Raw genomic sequence first — 23,456 nt, 5'->3', positions numbered from 1 at the left:
CATGGGTTTCCTAAGTCCAACCATTTCTAAACTTATTTCAAAATTAAACGAATTAACAGATTTAGAGTTTTGCCAACCTCTTGTAAAGTCTCTTATAAGAGGTATTAATAAAAGGTTTATAATAAAAAATAAATTATATCTATTTAAATAACTTTATTGCAGATTTTCAAATATTTATAATGATGATAATATCATTGCAACGATTGTCCATCCTGCATTCAAATTGAATTGGGAATGGATAAAAAATCCAAAAAATATGGAACTAAAAGGCAGAATAATTAATTTTTTAAGGCAAATACCCGACGGAAAAATAGCTACTACTAGTTCACGGGAACCTTGCAATGATTTGGAAGATTTCTTTGGATTCCATGAAATTGATCACCATGAAGATAATATATTGGATAGATATTTTTTAAATAATGATAGCAAAATTACTATTTTTGAACAATTCCCTGAATTAAAAAATATTTATATAAAATACAATACCTCGCTTCCCTCTAGTTTTAAAACGTGAATTAAGATTGAGAATATGGGGAGTAAATTCATTAAACGAATCCTTATTATCTTACAGCTTATTATAAAAAAGGGTTCGTATGGCCACCCACTTTGTAAGGTACTTCAATTAAAATCTCACAATTTGATATTACATTTTCTAATATATTTCTCTGGATATGATTAATAATTTTATAATTTTAAAAAAAACTGATATTTCTTTTAATTACTTGAATCTTCAAAACTTCGAGGGGTGGATTTAAAAAACAAATTTATTTAGGTATATTTAAAGTAGAGACCTGCCAGTCAGGGCCAAAATAAATATTATTTTAAATATCCAGTTTAAGATAATTATTTTTTTCTGAAGAAATATTTCCCTAGATTCCTCAAATCTGGTATCAATGACATCAAAATCCTTACCTTAATTTTGGGCCCTCATTGAAATAAGTTTATTACCAAATTCCATTACTCTCTTTCAGCCCTTTTAAGACAATTATCCATAAGGGTAGTAAAAACAATTTGTGAAATAAAATTTTATCAGTTTTCTATGTTTTTAATTTTCATAAATGTGAGGCCATCAAATTTCTATGGACAAGCTTGTTCTCCAATATTTTCTATATTAAAATTTCCAAAATAGGATAAGAATAAATATTTTAATTCTGGGTCTGTCAGAATAAATTTTTAACCAGAATATAATTTCTCAACATGTAAAAATAACAAATATTAAATTCCTTTCATACTTTTCCAATTGATATAACGTATTTCAACTCTTGCATTATAATCTAAAAATACTGTTCATGTTGCCAAATATACATATCCAATTATTTTATTTGTCATTAATATTTTATTACAAACTTAAATTATAAAAATTATTATATATTATATATATTGGAGTGGGAATTTATTTTTTAGTTTTATAGGAAATGAACGATAAGATTAGTTTGCTAATTAATCCATTTAGGCTCTATTATGTGGAATCAATAGTTCCCAAAAAGTAGCTTTGCTATTGATTAAATACTTACATACTTCATTTTATATAGAAAATTGCACTACCTATTGATATATATATATATATGTAAAATTAATAATAATATTAGAATATATAATTCTATATAAATATAAAATAATATTATATACTATATTATAATTTATATTTTAAAAAAATATATGAATATATTATATCAAAACAAAAATTTAAGAAAATAATTTTTTATAATTAAATTAGTAATTATAAATATAGTAAAATAATGTATAATAAAATGTTTTCATTCAAAAAGAAAAACTAATTATTTTAAATACATATAAAAAATATATTTAAATCATGATTTACTTATCAAAAATTAGTTATTTTTATCATACTAACCCTTACTTCTAGATAATTTAAAAAAATTATAGTTGATACTAGTGTTGTTAAACGGCTCATTTTGAGCCGATTTTTTAAGAAGGCTAACTCAATATTTTAGCCAGAAAAAGATTGTTTAAGCCTCGAGATTTCTATAATATATGTCTGGACCTTTATTCTTCCTATGAGCAAATCCTTTAGGCTTGCGTAATATTTTTCTGGAAGAAATATTGAGTTAGCCGATTTTAAAAATCGGCTCAAAACGAGCCGTTTAACAACACTAGTTGATACCGAAGAACCTTTAATGTTAAATTATGTATAAAATAGATAGATATATTGAAAAGTTGAAGGTGTTAAAATGTGGATAAAGAGATCAGTCATATCAAATCAAATCATCCTTTAAAAAGTGGCTTTGATTGGTAAAATGGGACAAAATATTTTTACAAATCAATAATTTCTACATATAATAATATTTATTAAACTAGATATACATATAAGCAATCTTATAATTAATAGAATAGTCAAACTAATTATATTTACTTGAATTTTTTAAGTGGCATATCTGGATTTTTACGAATTAATGTTGTTTTTGATAATTTTGTTTTTAATAATTTCAGGTATTTTTCAGGTATGGCATTGTGTGTATCATGTTCGGGTTTTACCATTTCAATAGATGGCTTTGTAAGCAAATAGTCATCAATCTGTTTAATGAGGTCTTGTTTGATATTAATATTGTCTAAATAAAAAATTTATCAGATATAAAATTAAAATGTATACATTTTTGATCACTTTGACATTTTTGATTATCTAATATATGAATAAATTGATCTACCAAGGAATTTTCCAATTCCTTTTCATTCATATCATTCATGATTTGATTTTTATCTTTAAAATCATCCTTTTAATATAAATTAGTATTATAAAGTAAATATATATATACCATAATAATCTGATTATCCATTATTTCTTCAACAAACATGTTTAAAAGTGAGTAATTCAAATTTTTTTGTTCTTGATATTTTGAAAAATATTCAATCAGGAAATCAGAATTTAAACGAGTTAATGCAACACAGCACTCTTTAAGATTATATGGCTTCAAATTTCTCTGGTCTTGTATTGTATTCATTACTAACTCAACATTATTGGATAAAATAAATGGATCAGAATCTGGATCACTTGAAATTAATTCTTTATTATCCATAAGAGTAGATGATTGAGTAATAATTGCTTCATTTTCAGTTAAGATTGACCTTTTTATATAGAGATATTGATTAAAATATTTGTCAATGTCTAAGTTTTCAAAATATTGTGATACATTATTTGGTTCGTTTAGTTGTTTTAAATTTAATTTTGATTGAAGTAAATAATTTTCAATCACTTTATTTAGTTCTATAAGTTGATCGAGATAATTTATAATAATATGAGAATTTGATGTCAGCTCGGTTTTGACCATTGAATAAAAAAAACCGAGACCGAACCTCGAATAGTTTGAGCGCTAATAGATAAAACTTCAAAAAAATTTCTAGCATTTTTAAGAACACTTGTTAAATAATTTTGACACAATTTTATTACCATTAATATTAGATTTAATCTTGTTATATAAATTAAAAACCCCGATCTGGGTTTTTAAAAATGGCCCGATTAAGATTTTAACAAAAATAAAATTATGAAAGCTTCGAGATATGGCATAGAGGTCCAAACCTTTCTGCCATCTATGAGCAAGATCTCAATGCTTACATAATATTATTTGGGCTAAAATTTTATTTGGGCAATATTTATAAATTGACTCCAATCGGGCTTTTTAACAAAACTAATCTAGACTTTTCTGATTTTCACTATATTTTAACTAACATTTTTTTATCTTATACTTATCTAGGAAAACGAACATGCTAACCAGTAGAAAAGTACTAATTTATTTATTTATTTTATCTATATATATAAATATATACTCAATTTATATACATAAGTATTAAAAAGCCTTATGAACTATGAACGAATTAGATATAAACTTAGAATTATACTTAAAATTTATAATTGACATAACTCGGCATAGACATTTAATCTTTTTAACCTTTTAATGCTCCGGTACTTAAGTTTGAATATCAATAACTGATAAAAGAAATATATTTATTTTGAAAGAACATAGAATTTTATATTAAATTTGAATCATTTAGGTTAGATCTGAATTCATAGAAAGTCTATAATCAATCCTTAGAATATCTATATTAGACAAAATGTACCACAGAACTAAGCTCTCACACTAATATTGGTATAAACCCATTAAACTTCAATTAAGTAAAAATAAAATTTAACCCGTACCAAATAAAATAAAATTTTGTTTAAAACGGGTATGGGCTCTCTTAAACTATCTTTTCAAGCACTTAAGCTTTAGGGCATATAGTCTTTATGTGGCACAGATAACTTATGTCTGCCCAAAAATTGTTGGATGATTCTTGTCATTTTAAATCAACCCCATATATCTTTTTACACAGTTTGATGGGTAAACGGCGTAGCTCTCTTATTTTAATGAAAGAACGATGAGCTTAAAAAATGACTTAATTTTATTCAAGAATCAGGGGCGTCGCTAGCCTTTACAATCTCAGGGGGCTCAACTAAAAAAATTTAAGGGGTCTTCGCCTCCCATGCCCCCCAATTTGCGGGCCTTCGGTCCGCATTTGCCCGGCCTTCGGCCGGATTTTATGTTAATATATTATACTTTTTTTAAATTTGTAAACTCTGAACAATTATTCTGAAAAATTTCTAATTTATTATATGATGTATACAAAATAAACTGGCATATAAATAATTAAAACAATACAAGACATTCTTAAAAATAAAATTTTTTAATACAAAATCTATTTATTGCATATAAAATAATTGCTGATATAAAGAAAATTTGCGTCTAAAGAATTAAAAGTGATAAAAAAGATTAATTAATTCATACATATGCCTCATTTGATAATAGTTTTTAAAAACCACATAATGCAATAATATAATTCTTACCAACTTACATTGGCAAAATGTTATCAAACTAATTTAACTCTCTGTTACCATTTTACACATTTATAGAATGGACTAATAAGGAAAAATTTATAGGCCTAAACCAAATCAACAATTCTTGAAGAGGTTAGAGCTTCCATTTAGATGACACATGATGTTAGCTAGATAAGTAATCGATAAAATTATTGTGAGATATTAAATTTCTAAAAGATTATCATCCATTTTAAATGATATATAATATATATAAACGACTACACAGTTGACCATTATTATTGTTATCTAAAATATGCAATCAAATACTCTCAGCCGTTGTAGTAATAATCTTAAATTGCATAGCAACACAAATAATAGATGCTGGTTAATTTGCAGTAATAGCCATGACACTCACGATGTAAACTAGTACATATAAGAATTTATTATAAAATAATAGTAGTTTGTAAAAATATCAAAAATATACTTGGATTAAAAATTTAACTTGAAACTGTTTTTTGAAAAAGAAAAAAAATAGCTTTCCTAACGCAAAAAAATAAAAGATATCAAATTTATAGTGGCGTAGCTAGGGGGGGAGGAAAGGCGGGGGCTCGAGCCCCCTGAAAAATTTGAATAGCCCCCTGAAGCAAAAAAATTTTTTTTTAATGGCTCTTTAATATCCCCTTGAACTAAAAATAAATTTTTTTGATTGCCCACTGAATGATTTCTTTTATAATTTTATTGAGTAATATATAGATTTAATTTTATAATTTAAAAATTAATTAATCTATCTAAACTATTCCTAAATGAATACTATTTAATTATTAGATTAGATTAATACTTATAAATTATATTTTCACTATGTCAGCTTGCAATCAAATTCTATGTTAAAAATAGAATATTAATATCACTCACTAAATATTAATTTAGCTTTAACAGTTGAAGCTTTATTGACTTGTATTATTTAAATTATTATATAACCCTAATTAAATAAATATTAATTGAAAATTAACAAATATAATATTGTAATTAGCCGAGTTCAAAATCACTAATCAACTATATTCTTGATATTTAAATTTAATTAACATGCCTCTTCTTAAAATTATATTCAAGGTCCAAATCCAAATAAGTGTAAGACTATAAAAAGTAAGTAAACATATAGTTTATAATCCTCTATTAGATATAATTGGTTATAAATTATTAAGTTAAATAGCACTTTTACAGACGTATTTGACAGTTATATAATATATAACAGTTAATATTTTAATAAATTTTACTAATAAATGCTTTTAATTAGTGTTGTTAAACGGCTCGATTTTAGCCTATTTTAAAAACGGCTAATTCAATATTTTAACCAGAAAAATATTGTTTAAGCCTCAAAATTTCGTTAATATATGTCCAAATTTTTGTGCCACCTATGAGCAAAATCTTAAGGCTTGCATGATATTTTTCCTAATAAAATATTGAGTTAGCCGTTTTGAAAAATCGGCTCAAAATGAGCCGTTAAACAACACTACTTTTGATAATAAATATAAGTAATAAATTGCTTTCAAATATATAACGCCATCTATATATTTAGAAAAATTTTAAAAAATTTAACATCATATTATTTATCCCAGTATGGATGTAATGAATTAGATAACTTTTCTTCTCTTTTTTACGTGTTTTTAAGAAATTTATTTTTTTTCTTATTTGAAAAACAGTTTTGAGCTATTTTTTTTAGTATATTTTTGATATTATTACAAACTACTACTATTTTAATACCAACTAGAGGTGGTGCGACAATAATATATAAAATCTTAATTAATTTCTTTTATCATATCATATCACTCTGGTTCTTATTTTATAGTTACAAAATGTTTCATTTCTAATATGGCATCTCTACCTTGTAAATAACTTAAGCATAGACGTAGCCGGAGGGGGGGGGGTCAAGGGGAAATTCCCCCCCCCCTTCAGAAATGTATCACTTTTTGTAAATATTCAATTTAGGAAGGTTTATTCTTTTTTATTTGATAAATATGAAAATGGTGCTGTGTAAAGCAAATGTTCCATAAGGGTTATTGCAGTCACAATTCGCAATTTTATTACCACTATATTATCAATGCGGCGAAATGATCACTCTTTCAGGTGCAGTATAATCTCATTTGTATTCGACTTTGAGAGAAGGCCACTAAAGGCAAATTATTCCAAAATTGGAAATTAATATATTATAAAGGTAAAATAAAGACACAAATATTCAAAATTGGGAATTAATATATTATAAAGGTAAAATAAAATGGATGAATATTCCAAAATTGGAAATTAATATATTATAATGGTAAAATAAAAACACAAATATTCAAAATTGGAAATTAATATATTATAAAGGTAAAATAAAAAAGATGAATATTCCAAAATTGGGAATTAATATTATTAAGATAAAATAAAATAATAAATATTAAAAAAAGAAGACCGCATTTCTTTATTCTTATTCGTGAGACGAATCAAACGGCGTCCTCCTATGGACATAAAGCCGCATTTATTAATTCTTATTATAAAGTCGATCAAGATAATTTATTTTCGGCGAAATTTTTATAGACACCAAAATAAGCGGAATGTTTAAATATATAGTTTGGAGTAAATGGAAAACGTCAGATGTGTATTTATATTTAGTATATTATTGGTCATATATTATCAATCACCCCTAACACTTGGGTTTAGTAATGGGTGACGTGTTGTAATGTACATTTTTTTAATGTATATTTTATTTGATAAAGTGATTTATGTTAACAGATGTATTAATTTTTATATAAATAACTGATGATATTTATTACATTAACGAAATTGTAAAAAATCACTTTTTCATTTTATAAAAACTTTTGATTCAATTTAATTTTATAATAATAGAAAAAAAAATAAAGATAAAGTTAACATAATTTTATCTCAGAGTATCGCCATCAGAGGCGATACTCTTATTCCATATAAAAATATATAAGTTAAATTAAATAAAATTTCAATAATTATATCTGAATCCCCATTAATTATAAAATCATGTAGATTCTTTTATTCAATTTAGGAAGGTTTATTCTTTTTTATTTGATAAATATGAAAGTTGGGCCTATAAATTTTCCTTATTAGTTTATTCTATAAAACATATTCTTGACCTTTTGTCAATCTAAGTTGCTAATTTTATAATATGTAGTTTTTAAAAACCATATCAATAGAGGCATATGTATAGGCGTAGCCAGGGGTGGGGGCAAAGGGAAATTCCCCTCCCCCCCTTCAGAAATTTATCACTTTTTGTGAATATCATTTTAAGCTAATAAAAAATACCCCCCTTAGTCCTCCCCCCACTTCCTGACCCCCAAAAATGAATGCATATATCTTAAGCAATAATTTGAAAGAAAGAATGTAAAAGTTGATATTTTTTTATAAAACTAATATGTCGTAGATTTACAGAATATCTAATTTTATCAATTATCATATGACAATCAAGTAATTTTTACCAATATAGCGAATTATATATTTTACAGAAAACTATAAAATATTGATAAGGATATCAGAAAATATCTTTTAAAGACATTGTGGGATGAATAATATGAAGATTAATTTTTAATATCATATTTTATTTAAAATAAATAGATGGCGTTACATAATTGAATGCAAATTGTTGCTATATTTATTATCAAGAGCATTGATTAGTAAAATTTGTTAAAATATTAACTGTAATATATTATCTAACTGCCAAATATGTTTGTAAAAGTGGAATTTTACCTAGTATTTTGTAACTAATTCTATATAATTGAGGAAAATCAAATATATGTTTATTTACTTTTTATAAATAAATTTCTTATACTTGTTTGGAATAAATTATTACAATGCCTTTATATTAATGTATAAACAAGTAATTTATTGTATTTTTTATAAACTAATAAAAATATATTTCTTATTTGTCCCAGGCTTATTTTTTTTATTAAAATTTAATTCCTATATTGTAAAAATATCTTATGACTATATATAGACTAAGGTAACCCGGCCGAAGACTGGGCAAAAGCGGGCCAAAGGCTATCTCAAAATGGAGTCTGGGGCGAAGCCCTTAATAATTTTTTAACCCCCCCCCCCTAGGAAAATCCTGGCTACGCTTATGGGCATATATATGAATTAATGAACCTTTTTTATCATTTGTAATTCTTTAGACGCAATTTTTTAATATCAGCAATCGAAAATATTTTATACTGTAATAAATAGATTTTGTAATAAAAAATAAAATTTTTAGAAATGTCATATTGTTTTAATTATTTATATGCTAGTTTATTTTGTATGCATAATTTGAAATATGAAATTCAGAATAATTATTCAGAGTTAGCAAATTTTAAAAAAGTATAATATATTAATATATAACCCGGCCGAAGGCTGGGCAAATGCTGGCCAGGGGGGCGAAGCCTCCAACAAATTTTTTTTTAGTTGAGCCCCCCTGAGATTGTAAAGGCTAGCGATGCCCCTGCAAATTTATTACAGTCAAAACCGTTTAATTGCGAAAGCTTGGGACCGAAATATTTAAAAATTTCGCAATTATCCGATTTCGCAATTATACGTTTAAAATTCAACAATTTATTTAATAAAAATCAGTTTGTGTTTTTTATAAAGATATTTATCATCTATATATATTTTAATCATATAAGCCATCAAACTTTGCAATAAATACAATTTTTTATTAATGTAACCAACTATATATTTTAATTTGAATAAGTTATGTAACGAATAAAAAAACTAAATTTTAAAAATTTATCTTATTTGTTGAAACATATGATCATAGCTTTTTTTTCTTCCCACCAATAATCCTATATTTTTATCGTCAATTCATCAAGTTATTATTTTATAAAAAGTATTCAATTAATTTAGATCAATCAAATAATATTAAAATATCTGAAGCACTTGAAAGTAATGTGATATATTTTGATATATATATTTATATTTTCTCTAGATCTAGACATGATTATAGACAGAAAGGAACAAAGAAAACAAGACTTAATTATAAAAAGATTGTAATTATTTATGTATTAGCATTATAGTTGTTGATAAATTATTTTTTATTGAATAAAATTATAATTAAATTTGTTTACTTGATTTTATCTCATTTTTTATTTAAGATATGTAAGAATTAAAGCAAAAAAAAGCTTTTGTGAAAGATAATAACATTTTTTCCTTTACAATACCCTAATATTTATTTCCATTAATTTTAACTACTTTTGTCATTTTACCTTCATTAAATTTACTGAAATATAATTTTACACAAATATATTATCACTTTTTAAATTCTAATTTATTATTAAAGCCAAATTTTAAAATATTTTGCCTAAAAAACTGGAAACAATAAGATTAATATAAAATAATTTAAGTTTATTAAGTGTTTTGTTTTCATTCACATGATATTTGATTTAAAATCCTATGCCTATTCAAATCTTATAAATTCTAATATTATAAATGTATTAACAGACCATGCTGGAATGAAAGTTTATTAATGCTTTATAACATAAGATTTTATTTGAACTAATTTTATTATACATGTATCACAATTATTATAAAGTAATATAAGATTTAATAAAAATATTTTGTGATAAGAGTTTGGCTAGACTCTGGAGTAAATAATTCTTTTTCCACTATATTCTCTAGCTTTCTTAGTGAATCTTGATCCCTTAGATGTTCATGAGCATATTCAAGAAAAGTATAATAACCATTAAGAGCCTGATTTTTTGTAATTAAATGATCAGATATCTCTAGGTTCCCTTCGTCATTCTCGGAGCTTTCATAACCTTCTATAAAAAATAAGATTAATTAAAATTTTAAGTAATTAAACCTTCCAACTCTAATCTTATCTGATTACAAATATTCTGATCATCTAAAATTCCATGGCAGCTAGCATCATTATCGTGTAACGCATATTCTTCAAATATGGGATCAAATTCATCTTCTTCGTTGTCAGTTAATGCTATATCATCCTCCGATTCCCAATCAAATGCCATAGACTTATCAAAAAATTTAGCTTCAATAAAACACTTTATGATTGTGGTACTTGTCACCTCACCCCATGCAAATTTTATAAGATAGAGGCTATCATAAAGTGTAAATCTTTTATAAAAAGAGGTGGTGTCATTTCCTTCCATCAATGTTATCATTTTTCTCATAATACCCTTTCTATAATGACATTTAAAGGATCTAATTGCACCCATGTCCAAAGGTTAAATTAATGATGTTGTATTTGCTGGTAAAAAAATTAATTTTATATTGTTAAATGTTAATTTTGTTTTATGACAAGATGCATTGTCACAAAACAATAAAATTTTCTTCTTTAATGAGGAATCCCATTCTTTAAGAATATCTTCAAAAGTTGAGGTTGTCATCCAGCTGCTTTTATTGGAGTAGTATTTAACTGGTAATTTTTTATTTTTAAAGCACCTAGGGTTTTTAAATTTCCCTAAAACATATAACTTTTTATCAGATCCATCCCCATCTATGATAAATAGAACTGTGACCTTTTCCTTGTCTGGTTTGAAGCCCAGTGGTTGAGTTCCACTAAATTCCATTGTGCCCTTTGGTAATGCTCGGTAGTATAGTCCTGTCTCATCACAATTGTAAATATTACTCCTTTGATAATCTTTAATCAGAGAAGGGAGTGTATTTCTGCTCCATTCATTTGCATTAATAATATCTGCACTCCCCTTTTCATTGCAAACATTATGAAAATTTATATTCTGTCTTTTCCTAAATCTCTGCAACCAGCTGCTAGTAGGAATGCCTATAATTTATATATATATATTATAAAAACTTATAATTACCTTTATTGAATGTTTGGCTAAAAAACATAGCTTTTTCTAACATCACTGGCCCATTTAGACTGCAATTTTTACTTCGCATTTGGGTAAACCAAACCAATAAAGCTGCTTCTGTCTTTGGGTAACAACTCATTCTAAATCTTTTAGTTGTAGGAGGTTTATTCCTTAGAAATTGTGAGCATAGATTTTCTTTATTCGCTATTAAACGGTAGATTGTCGAGACGTGGCAATTGTAATTTGATGCTAATCGTGTTTTTGATGTAGTGTTTAATTTATCAATTATTTCTTTTTTATGCTTCAGGGTTAATGTTTGGAATAATTTTTTTACCATTTTTATATTAATTTTTGGCCTGGTAATGAATGAATGAATGAATGGAAAAAGGTTAAATAAAAAAAATGATGAATAATTTTTTTCGATAAATTTTTTTTATTTTTTCACTTATCCGATTAAATTAACGTTATTGTTATATAAATGGGACCAGAAAAATTTTTTCAATTATCCGATATTTCGCAATTAACCGATTCGCAATTATAAATGTAATTTAACATTATACCATAGTAATTATTATCAAAATCGCGGGGTTTTTTCGCATTTAAAAGTTTTTGCACTTAAGCGATATGCAATTAAACGGTTTTGACTGTACATCTATTGTAGGATGAATGATTAAATGTTTAATTTTTAAAATTATTTATAACTAAATAGATGGCGTTAAATACTTGAGAGCAAAATGTTACTATATTTATTATCAAAAGCATTTATTAGTAAAATTCATTATAATATTAGCTGTAATATATTATAACTGTCAAATACGTCTTTTAAAAGTGGCATTTTATCTAATATTTTATAAACAACTATATATAATAGATGATTATGAACTATATGTCTACTTACTTACTTTTTATTAAACTTATTTGGACCTTGAAAATATTTTTAGGAATAGGTATGATAATAAAATTTAAAAATAAATATACAGTAATTAGTCATGCTAATTACAATATTAAATTTTTTAGTTTTCAAAATAATTTAAATAATAATAGTCCATTAAGCTTCAACTGTTAATGCTAAATCAATATTTAGTGAGTGATATTGATATTCTATTTATAATACAAAATTTAATTGCTAGCTGACATAGTGAAAATGTAATTTATATGTATTAATTTGTAATATTTAAAATAGTATTCATTTAATAAATATTTAGATAGTCTTATTAATTTTTAAATAATAAAATTAAATCAATATTTTACTTAATAGAATATTAAAGAAATCTTGGGGGGGGGCAATCAAAAAAGATTATTTTTAGCTCAAGGGGTTAAGATTCCATTAAAAAAATTTATTTTGCTCTATGGGGCTATTCAAATTTTCTAGGAGGCTCGAGCCCCTGCGCCCCCCCCCCCAGCGACGCCACTGTCAAAAATATTACAACAATTTAAAAAATATATAATCATACATATAAAAGACAAGGTAAAATTTAATTTATAAAAGTGAAAATATATTCGAATGTAGTATAGAAACCTTTATAATATATGAATATTGTATAAATAAGACATAAACTCATTTTATTGTTTTTCTTTATTATTTATACATTTTGGAGTAAGCTAAAACTCTATTATCATCATGACATATAACAATATGTCATTGATTATCAGATTGGCTTTCAAAATTACTCTATAAATCCATGTATTTTTTAAAATATTTTAATTATATTATATGTATTACATATTATTTTGATGGTTTATATTTTTGTTTATTAGCAGCTTCTTATTTATATGACATATTAAATTACGTGTTACGTGATTTCAGTGCTAAGCCATCTACTCTAGTGTTGACAAGCAATAGAGCTAAGCTTTCTTAAAATTTATTTACTGGATATTTAATATTGGGGAAAAAGTGAGAACCTTTTCACAAGTTTGTGGGCAACTAGCACGTATTTGTACGCGTAATAGTCCTAGGACTATTACTTAAATATCTGTGGACTGAATAAAGAAGGGGTTGGCCAAAGAAAACAGCCCAAACCCATAAATTGCATATATATTAATTACTTTATTTAGGGGAAGGGCTGATTTTAATTTTAAATCCTTATATAACTATGATAAGTGTATAGATTCTGTTAGTAAAGAATACTGAGCAAATAACTTTATACCCAGTTGATGTTAGTAGTATAAATAAATTGAATGTAATGAATGCTGAAGGTTTCTAAAAAATAGATATTTATATAGTTAATAACCATTGTTGAGCAAAGTTGGGCAGGTCCTCCGGAAAAAGAATCTAGATACAGATACAGATTCTTTTAAAAAAAATGAATTTTAGATACAGATACTAGTATCTTTTTCAAAAAAGATACAAGATAAAAGATACTTGTATCCTTTACTAAATTAGAGTATCTTAAATACAAGATACTTTTAAATTATCATTACCAATTAAATTAGAATAGTTTATAAAATACAGTTTTTATTATTTATTTGTGAAGAACATAGCATACACATATAAGAATGAATATTTGCAATAATCAATAAAATATTTATTGATGAATTAATTATAATAACCAGGGATTAATAATATTAATATTTGCACATTAATAGCTTAAACAGGGAGAGTAGTATATTTAATGGGAGTTAAAAATGTGCAAATAAGAAAAAAATTAAATCAAATGATTTATTAGAATTTGCAGGTTATTTTCTGTGTTGTTTTAAATATAGCTTATATTCGGAGTATATGGATAAATGGCATCTCTAAAAAAAATTCTAGTTTTATTTTATTCATTATCTTTAATAAGTATTTATCATTACTTGTTTGTGATATTTATGTATTTTTTATTTATTTTCTAATATGACTTATTAATTCTTGCAATTGTAATATCATATATAGATAGTATATAAATATCATTTAAATCTTTTTTCATATTTTTTTTATATATTTCTTGTTATATATAAAAAATATGAAAATTATGTCATTATATTATTTAATTGTTAATTACATAGCAATTTTCTTTAATGCATTTTAAATTTATTAAATTTTGTAAATAAATACTGTAATGTAATTTTATTTATATCATAAATAAATAAAAGTAACTAATAAAGTTAAATTCTACCTTATTATAATTATCTTATTAATAGCCTTTTAAAATTATCCAATATTATATATCAATTGTAGCTTAAATATTTCCTAGAACTTGCTATAATTAAATTTAAAATATATTTGGGATGTGCCGATATTTTTTGTCAGATCGGATCGGGCCGATTTTTAAAATAACGGTTATAGGTCAATATTACAAAATTTGATCCGATATAAAAAGGGCTTATTTAACAAAAATAAAATGTTATAAAATGAAAAAAAAATAGTTATATCTAAAATCACCTATTTTTATAAATAAAATCGAAATCCATTTTCATGTATATTTTTTTAGTAATAATAATTATTTATAAACATTCTATCATATTGTTATTTTTTTGCGCATTCTGTTTATAAAAGTGTGCGATAATCACTATAAAATCTGTTTTTAGTGAAGCTGGTGATATTGACAGTTACTATCGCCGCAAGCTGACCTCTGATAAATCGGAAATATTGGTATTTCTGAAAAGAAATCTTCCCTATAATTAATCCTTTTTTTATTTGAAACCTCTCATATTGAGCATCTTTCTCGCTCGTTGCTCGATTTTTCTGACATACACATTCATCATTCCTTTGCTATTTTTGCACATCAATCAACAGACCTCTCACAGGTGCTTTTGCTTTATTATTGGCAGCATTTTTTTTTATTTTTTATACCTATGGCCATTCCCCACGAACGCAGAATCTGCCCATCCTGCATGAAACCAATACATCTAACAAATGATGGAGAATTTTTTGTTCATGGACCAATCTCTAACAGGTGTCCGCATTCAAAACACACGCCTCTTTCTCAGATCACTTACTCGCTTCCCCCCCCTCTCATAGATTCTCCCTTAAACCAAGTAATTGGTGCCTCATTCTCAGATAATTTTCTTAACTCCACAAAACCAAGTATCATAACGAGAATACCCAAAGGAGCGAGAATACAAGTAGCTAAATCTCTCAGCAACTGCATATCTTCTCTTTTGCAAAATTTTAACAAAGAAGAAGAATGGTTAAAATTTTTAAACTTTGGGTACAATACTTTCAAAATACCTAACATATCACTCCAAAAATCATTAACTCAACAAATAAAAGATGCCTGTTTAAACATCAACACTCATCTTCATGAGTCCCAAATCTTCAGACATCCCATAAACAAAAAAAAAATAACCCCACTTCAACAAAAAGCCTCATTGATTTCGAAGAAAATTGACAGTCTTAATATCAATGGGGCCCTCAAACTCATTTCAACCAATGACACTCTGGCGGAATCCAATTTAGAAACCTTAATTAAGCTTCGATCAAAGCATCCCACAACAACATTTATGCCAATATTGCCCCAACCCTTCTCCCATTGTGCAGCAGATTTCACACAGGAAGAAGTAAGGAAAGCAATCCTATCTTTTCATCGGGATTCGGCTCATGGTCTAGATGGGATTAGACCAATTTTTTTACAGGACATTACCTCTCCTGTGATCTGTACACAGGTTTCAATTCTCACTAAAATCACAAACTTAGTCAACAAAATCCTAAATGGAGACGTACCCAGCTTTATTACCCCCTTACTATTCGGTGCCAGACTCATCGCACTCCAAAAACCAAACAAGGACATTCGGCCCATCGCCATTGGTTCAACTTACCGTAGATTGGTCGCTAAATTAATCGCATCTAGAATCAAACACGATGCCGCACACATTCTAAGCCCCTATCAACTTGGTGTAGGGATACCTGGTGGGTGTGAAGCTGCTGTGCACTTAACAAGAATTCACCTTGAAAATAACCCAAAAAACGAATCCCTAGTAAAAATTGACTTCTCTAACGCCTACAACACTCTTTCGCGCAACACGTTCCTACATTCAACTTGCTTCCATTTCCCAGCTTATACCAAATTTCTTTTCTCTTGCTACCAATCACCAACAATCTTACAATTCAACAAAGAAAAGATACTTTCTGTTGAGGGTATCCAACAAGGTGACCCTCTCGGATCCCTTCTCTTTAGTCTTGGAATCAATGACATGATAAAATCAATAAACTCTTCATGTACTCTATCGCTCCACGCTTGGTATATTGATGATGGAATCTTGAGTGGTCCCAGTAGTGAAATTGCCAAAGCAGTCACCATAATTAAAGAAATGGGCACAGCCATTGGACTTTCGCTTAACCAGAGCAAATCTGAATTCTCACTTTTAAATTCTAATGCTCCCAACACTCACGATTTCAAATTCACATCAAGCGTTGAATTAACACATCTAGGATCGCCTGTTGGAGGACACGAGGCAATAAGCACCTTTCTTCATTCCTCACTTGACATACTCCTTAAACTGGAGGACATCTTTACACTTCTTCCATCACACAAGTCCTTTTTTTGCTAAAAAATTTCTTTTTTATACCAAGGATTCTTTACGCACTTCGGTCAACTCCAATTTTTAAATATCCTATTCCTCTCCAAACTTACGAAAAAGGAATAAAGGACTTAACCGAAAAAATAGTAAATATCAGATTCAACGAAACTGCTTGGGCCCAAGCAACTCTTCCAACCAAATTTGGTGGTCTCGGCATCAGATCTCCACTTGACTTAGCAACAACTACTTATCGAGTAGTCTCTTGACAAAGCCAATAACCACCGCCCATAATTCTAAAGAAGACCTTTCCTTAATCGTTGCTATGGATATTTGGAAAACAAGGATCAATGCTGATTCTCATCCCCCCACAACCCATAAACAGAAAGACTGGGATGCACCAGTGGTTGCTCGCTGCGTTGAAACTCTCTTATCTAGCATGCAATCTACCGACCGCACCCTATTCTCTTCCTTGCTCAATGGTACGGGACATGAGTTTCTTGAGGCCATCCCATCTACCAATCTTCAGCTTCAACTATCCAACAATGAATTTACCCATGCCATCGGCATTCGTCTAAATTGTTCCATCACTCACTCCCACATCTGCTCAGGGTGCAACTCGCCAGTTGACTCGAAGGGTAGACATAGTTTACATTGTCGCTCCTGCAATGGTCAATTCATCAGACACAAGCAATGTAATACAATCATCCAACATGCTCTGAAATCCGCCCAAATTCCTTCCACGTTAGAACCACAGGGTCTTTTTAGATCTGACGGTAAACGTCCTGATGGGATCTCCCAAATCCCATTTAGGAGAGGCCAACTTTTGGTATGGGACTATTCCTGTATTGACCCCTTGGCCCCATCCAACCACGCCATCAACATCCTTGACCAGAAGGAACAACTTAAAATTTCTAAATACACAGAAATAATAAACGATCATTGCTTCATCCCAATCATATCAACCACTCTTGGCACCTTCGGCAAACTCGCCTTAGCATTTTTCAAAAAATTAGGATCACAAATCAGCAAACTCTCAGAAGAACCCCGAGAGGGTTTTTTTCTTCGTCAACGATTATCCATAGCGATTCACAAAGCAAATTATATCAGTTTCTATGGTAGCCTTCTAGCCAAAGAGCTATCATAGACAACGCTTACGTCCCTTTTTCATTTTTGTTTCCATTTAATTTTTATACTTTTGTTATTATATTAAATAATAATATATCAAAATAATTTATAAAAATGGAAAATATTTTTAATTGAATTAATTTAAAGAAATATTATTTTAAATATTTATTTCAAATTTCATAATATAATTGTTTATTACTTAATATGTATATAGATTAATGTTATTACTTATTATATAAAAGTGATTTAACAATAAAAATATTTTATATACTTTTAGAATTGTAATTGAATTGAATATAAACTATAACTGATCATTATAAATATATTTATATGACATAAGTTATGGTACAGTTAAATTATAGATGTATACTAATAAAAATATATTAAAAATTAAAACCATTGTTATCTTTACAGAATACAAAATTAGATATGATATCGGATCGGTAATCGGCCGATATCAATTTAATATCGGGAATATCGGATCAGATCGACCTCTAAAAAGTAGTCTAGGTACCAGCGTCTACATGACAGGATTTTCACTGGATGCAAAACCCCTTTAAAAACCTTTGCCGACCCCCCCTATATTATTTTCACCTATTTATTTATTGATACTCTTTTCAAAGAATTTATAAAGGATAACTTAAATTAATCTATCTTTACCAACTATCGATATTTTGTGAATATAAAGATATTATTTTTTAGATAATAAAAATTTCTTTTTTAGATAATAAAGAATTTTTTTTTAGATAATAAATTCAATTAAAACCTCCATTATTTACAATGAATAAATTATTATTGCATTATAATTGCTGAAATATCTAAACCTTTTAAATTACATTTAAAAGGATAGTTTATTTAGAAAACAATGTGTATGATTGTTTGCAATATATAGATTTGGTCGATGAATTGTATTATAATAATACTATAATAATAGTATTAATTTTTACAGCATTAAATTTTGTCCTATTTCATCTGAAAATTTAATAGATATCCCGCCAAAAAATTTATCCTACCCCCATTAAAGCAGCTTAACCCTCTCAAAAAAATAGGATGCAAACTGTTTTTACCCCTCCCGCTCATGTAGACGCTGATCGGTACACCCCTAAAAAAATATATATCCAAAATGATTTTAATTTGATAATCAACTATCTTCTATAAAAAATTTTAATAACAATTATCTAAGAAGGACTTAAGTATTATAGGTAATATTATGTTAATAATTATACAATAAAAATGTATATTATACTTTAATATGTTTAACAAAGCTTGTGAGGAGTATGTTCAATCTTTAATAACTTTTTACTTGTGTAATTTTGACATTCGGCTTGCACCCTTTCCTTTTATAAAATTTTCCATCTAGAATTTCAAAATTCAGATTTGACTCAGGAGAACTTATCTCCATAATTTAATTGTCACTACTATAATGTTAAACATTCTACAAATTAAAAAATATTACATATAAAATATAACCTTTACTTATTAGTTTTGGTGCTGCTATTTTTTATATCTATCTTTGGGATCTGTAAAATTTCCAACTAATTTTGGTTATCGTAATATTTAAAATATAGCAGGAAAAAATAAAGAAAATAATACAAGATTTTACGAAGAAAATAAAGTTACATTATGTGATATGTAAATGTTTTAAACATGAATATTAAAAAGAATCTGTATATGTATCTTTTTAAAGAAAATGAAAAAGATAAAAGATTTTTTTCAAAATAAAGGATCTTAGATACAGATACATATCTTATTAAAAATGTCAATAAGATACTGAGTACAAGATACAAAAGGATCTTGTATCTTAGATACAAGTATTCGCGGTACTGCCCAACTCTGTTGTTGAGTGAGTGTTCCAAAATTGTTACACAGGATCTATTGCAAAAGTTGAAATGTAGGAAGTTATAAAAAATTGAATAAATCATTTTATTTTTAAAATTGTACTTCATATATTTTAAATGCAGAAAAAAACTGATTTCAAATTGAAATTCATCATACAATATTAAATTGGTACATATTAAAATATAAAATTTTAAAAACCTTGTAATACTATAGAGACATAATGCTTGTAGTTATAGAATAAGTTGCCAGATGGAAAAAATGAATTTGGGCTAACGACAAATTTATAATTTCAATGAAATTCATTGCAAATCAATCGGCTGTTAGTTCATCGCAAAATTGTGATATTAATTTGCGATAACTGTAAATACTATTACTTGCGAGCGATCAAGTAGTAATTCGCTTTAACTGTGAATACTGGGTCAACATGCATTCACAGTTAGCGCAAATTCGCAGCGAGGTATATAGAAATATACAAAAATATAGTATATTTTTCGCCGCGAAAACGTGCTAACTGAATGTGAGTAAAACTTCATTTACAGTTATTCATTTACAGTTAGCGCAAATTCATGGCGGGAAATACAAAAATACAACGCGTTTTGTAAAGTTCGAAGGGAATATGCACTAACTATGATTGAGATACAGTAAGTGCTTGTTACTAAATTACCAGTATTCCTAAAATATTATTACAGTTGTGTTATAGTTTTTACTACAAAGGAAACAGTTAAATATTTTTTATTTTTATTAATCAAACCATACAAAATTTAAAAAAATTGGAATTCGTCTTTGTTTTTGAGTAAAAGGATCAGGTAATAAATTATAAAAGTTATTGCTAGATTTTAAATATTTTTAAATTGAAATCAATGATTGATAAGATAATCGATTTTGATTCCATCTATTTCTACAATAATTTTGATAAGATCCCCGTACTCATTTGCTTTTGTAACCATAGGATAAATCTGCATAATATTTAAAAAATGTTTCTCATCGAATCGGCATATATATTAAATAAGTATTTCATTGACATTTTTTTCCTTCTATATTCATCGTCCCGAATTATCTTTAATTCAATTTCCATCTTGTTTAAGTCGAAAAATTGAGAATAAGTTTCATTTAAATTGTCATATATTTTTTAGAAAATTTTGATTAAATGTTTAAAAAATGTTCAACAACTCAATGTATTGAACCGAATATTGCTAAATGAGCAATTTTCTTCAACTCCGAAAGCGAGTCAGAGTTTTATAAATTCGCCCCGTCCTAAGAGTGTGCTAAAAATTGATTATTACCCAATTTGTACATTAAGTCGACCTGATGGTTCAGTTCGTTTGATAGAATAAAAAGGTAGAATAATTTGCAATATATCTAATTAATATTAAATAATAAATTTAAGATGTTAGGCATATCGTTCTATACAATATTAATAGAGTTATTAGAATTTTACCCCTATCTATAATTACTAGAAAAATTAACAAGAAGTCTATGGATATTCCATATTATTGGACAAAATGTATGAGGAATAAAAAATTCATTTTGAAAATCACTAAACAGGGTAATGATGTATATTGGGCTAAACGTTATCGATTTATATATGTTTTTAATAAAATATTAGATGTAGTGGTAATTTATCCATATATTACAAAAAAAAAATTATTTTCGAGTAGCGTCTATGTCCTATTAAGTGATTGCACATCAGGGTTGGGCAGTATCGCGGATATTTGTATCTTGTATCTTTTTTAAAATTTTGGAAAGTATCTTGTATCCAGTATCTAAGATACATATTATTTAAAAGTATTTGTATCTTAACCAACTTTGTATTCAAAAAGATTCAGATACTTTAAAAAAATTTATATTGGTTAATTTAAATAGTATTAAAATTTAAAATGATATTGTTTTAAGATTTAAATGAAAAATTTAATCAAAATTTAAGAAAATAGAATAATATGTTTATCTTCGTCTTCAGATGATTCTTCAACCGAAAATTATAACAATAAATTTAAACTAAGCATACTTAATGGCAAATTTTTTGAAGTACTTCAAGATGATCATAATAAAGAAATTCATCGTGACTTTGGTATTGACGAAAAAGTTATAGCAACTGTTACAGATAACGGCTCTAACTTTAAGAAAGCTTTCAAGGAGTTTGGATTTCTATGGAAGCTGTAGAGAATGACTTAGACATCAATAATGATGAATGTATAGAATTCGAAATCATTGAAAGTATTATTTAATTTATCTTTAAAATTTATTATGATATTGAAAAGAATAAGGAGACTAACGATATGGCGCGAGGTGCGAGTCAGTAAAAATATATTTTATTAACTAACTTCTTTTTCTTTTCTTAAGGTATATATACATTTTCTAAAATATAAATTAGAATATATATAAAAACAAAAAGTAAGGTCACGAAAAATAATAAGTAATTAAAGTTGAATTACAAAAATAAAAAGTTGAATTGAAAAAATAAATTTGAATTCATAAAAAGTAATACAAGTTGAATTTGAATTCCTAAACCAAATAAAAATATAATGAATGTATGCAATATAAAAATTAAAATACTATTCAATAACCAATATTTTAATTTATTAATTCCTATAATATAACATTCTCCCTCTTCTACAAGCCTTCCCATAATTTCATCTAAGAGTTTGTTGTTCAAGTGGTTTATCGTTTTGGTTGTCAATGTTGCATAAGTCACTAATCGTTGGCTTGTCCAAATCGTTGTTTGTTCGTTTTTGTTTAAATCGTGAGCTTGATATCCATATCGAATGTTTTACAAATCGTGTCGTTGATATTATTATCATTTTTCAAAATCATTATTATCATCAGTAAGTTGCGAATAATAAGAAATAATAGTTCATCAAAATATAAAAATAAGTGAAGAATGATAAATCAATAAGATTGTTATATTTTTAGCGTTTTAAATTTTCGCGTTTTAATGACTTTTATTTTTTCGCGTTTTAGTGTTTAATTAATTTTTGCGTTTTAGTATTTAATTTATTTTTATTTATATTCAATCTCCGAGGTTAAAATATGCAAATAAAATATTATTCACATTTCCCTCTCTTTAAATAAAAAATTTACATCATTTAAATATTTATCTAAAATGAAGATGTAACATAACCACTTATCTTCAAAAGCTTTATTTCAAAAACATTTTTATCATATTAAGTATTACTTATAAGAGTTATTTACATATGTTTTATATCAAAGAATTCATCTTTAGGTTTACAACAATTGGTCATCATACAAGAAATCAAAAAATATCAATAAGAATTTAAGTAAATAATTTTTTAAAGGCTTTTTGTGTGGTCTATATCCATTATGATTTTACATTTTAGTATCAATATTTCACTAAGAAATTATAAATAATTTTTTAAAGGGATTTTGTGTGTTCATATATATCCATTATGATTTTATATTTTAGTGATTTTAAAAATTTATAACAT

At 26.5% G+C, this 23,456-nt stretch overlaps 3 protein-coding genes and 1 long non-coding RNA gene across 7 annotated transcripts in view; 1 reads left to right on the top strand and 3 right to left on the bottom strand.

The window, feature by feature from the left end:
* LOC135925583 (transcriptional regulator ATRX homolog) overlaps positions 1 to 3,201 on the bottom strand; it is a 60,063-nt gene extending 56,862 nt beyond the window's left edge. The window contains exons 1-3 of one of the 3 annotated variants that reach the window (XM_065460984.1): positions 2,775 to 3,201; positions 2,612 to 2,732; positions 2,375 to 2,570 (exon numbers count right to left, since the gene is read on the bottom strand). In XM_065460984.1, the coding sequence (XP_065317056.1) occupies positions 2,375 to 2,570; positions 2,612 to 2,732; positions 2,775 to 3,035 (578 nt within the window). In that variant the 5' untranslated portion in view covers positions 3,036 to 3,201. The remainder of the gene's footprint in view (positions 1 to 2,374; positions 2,571 to 2,611; positions 2,733 to 2,774) is intronic. The other 2 variants (XM_065460985.1, XM_065460986.1) reach the window with 2 other exon arrangements.
* Positions 3,202 to 9,581: 6,380 nt separating this feature from the next.
* LOC135925112 (uncharacterized) lies at positions 9,582 to 9,901 on the top strand. Its single transcript, XR_010571539.1, has 2 exons — positions 9,582 to 9,724; positions 9,768 to 9,901. It is a non-coding gene; the product is annotated as an uncharacterized LOC135925112 (long non-coding RNA).
* A 390-nt stretch (positions 9,902 to 10,291) lies between these two features.
* LOC135924556 (jerky protein homolog-like) lies at positions 10,292 to 11,892 on the bottom strand. 2 transcript variants are annotated; one of them, XM_065459619.1, is made up of 3 exons: positions 11,620 to 11,892; positions 10,641 to 11,579; positions 10,292 to 10,599 (listed from the first exon to the last, which is right to left on the bottom strand). In XM_065459619.1, exons 2-3 carry the CDS (start codon positions 11,011 to 11,013, stop codon positions 10,382 to 10,384), a joined length of 591 nt encoding a protein of 196 aa, XP_065315691.1. In that variant the 5' UTR covers positions 11,014 to 11,579; positions 11,620 to 11,892; the 3' UTR covers positions 10,292 to 10,381. The 2 variants fall into 2 exon arrangements, with proteins under 2 accessions (XP_065315691.1, XP_065315692.1); XM_065459620.1 differs by having other exon boundaries at positions 10,641 to 11,563.
* On the bottom strand, positions 11,023 to 11,947 carry LOC135924321 (tigger transposable element-derived protein 4-like). The gene is made up of 2 exons (XM_065459376.1): positions 11,620 to 11,947; positions 11,023 to 11,579 (listed from the first exon to the last, which is right to left on the bottom strand). The coding sequence occupies exons 1-2, from the start codon at positions 11,945 to 11,947 to the stop codon at positions 11,023 to 11,025; spliced, it is 885 nt and encodes a 294-aa protein (XP_065315448.1).
* Positions 11,948 to 23,456: the final 11,509 nt, after the last annotated feature.

This window comes from Gordionus sp. m RMFG-2023, chromosome 2 (genome assembly GCF_954871325.1).
Source record: "Gordionus sp. m RMFG-2023 chromosome 2, tfGorSpeb1-WG-v2, whole genome shotgun sequence".
Taxonomy (NCBI): domain Eukaryota; kingdom Metazoa; phylum Nematomorpha; class Gordioida; order Chordodea; family Parachordodidae; genus Gordionus; species Gordionus sp. m RMFG-2023.
This window is presented reverse-complemented; position numbering and strand designations above follow the sequence as displayed.

Coding starts and splice junctions, on each gene's coding strand:
- LOC135924556 (XM_065459619.1), bottom strand. CDS start 11,013: ATGGGTGCAATTAGATCCTTTAAATGTCATTATAGAAAGGGTATTATG. Junction 10,600..10,640: donor GATAAGATTAGAGTTGGAAG/GTTTAATTACTT, acceptor TATTTTTTATAG/AAGGTTATGAAAGCTCCGAG.
- LOC135924321 (XM_065459376.1), bottom strand. CDS start 11,947: ATGGTAAAAAAATTATTCCAAACATTAACCCTGAAGCATAAAAAAGAA. Junction 11,580..11,619: donor TAGCCAAACATTCAATAAAG/GTAATTATAAGT, acceptor TATAAATTATAG/GCATTCCTACTAGCAGCTGG.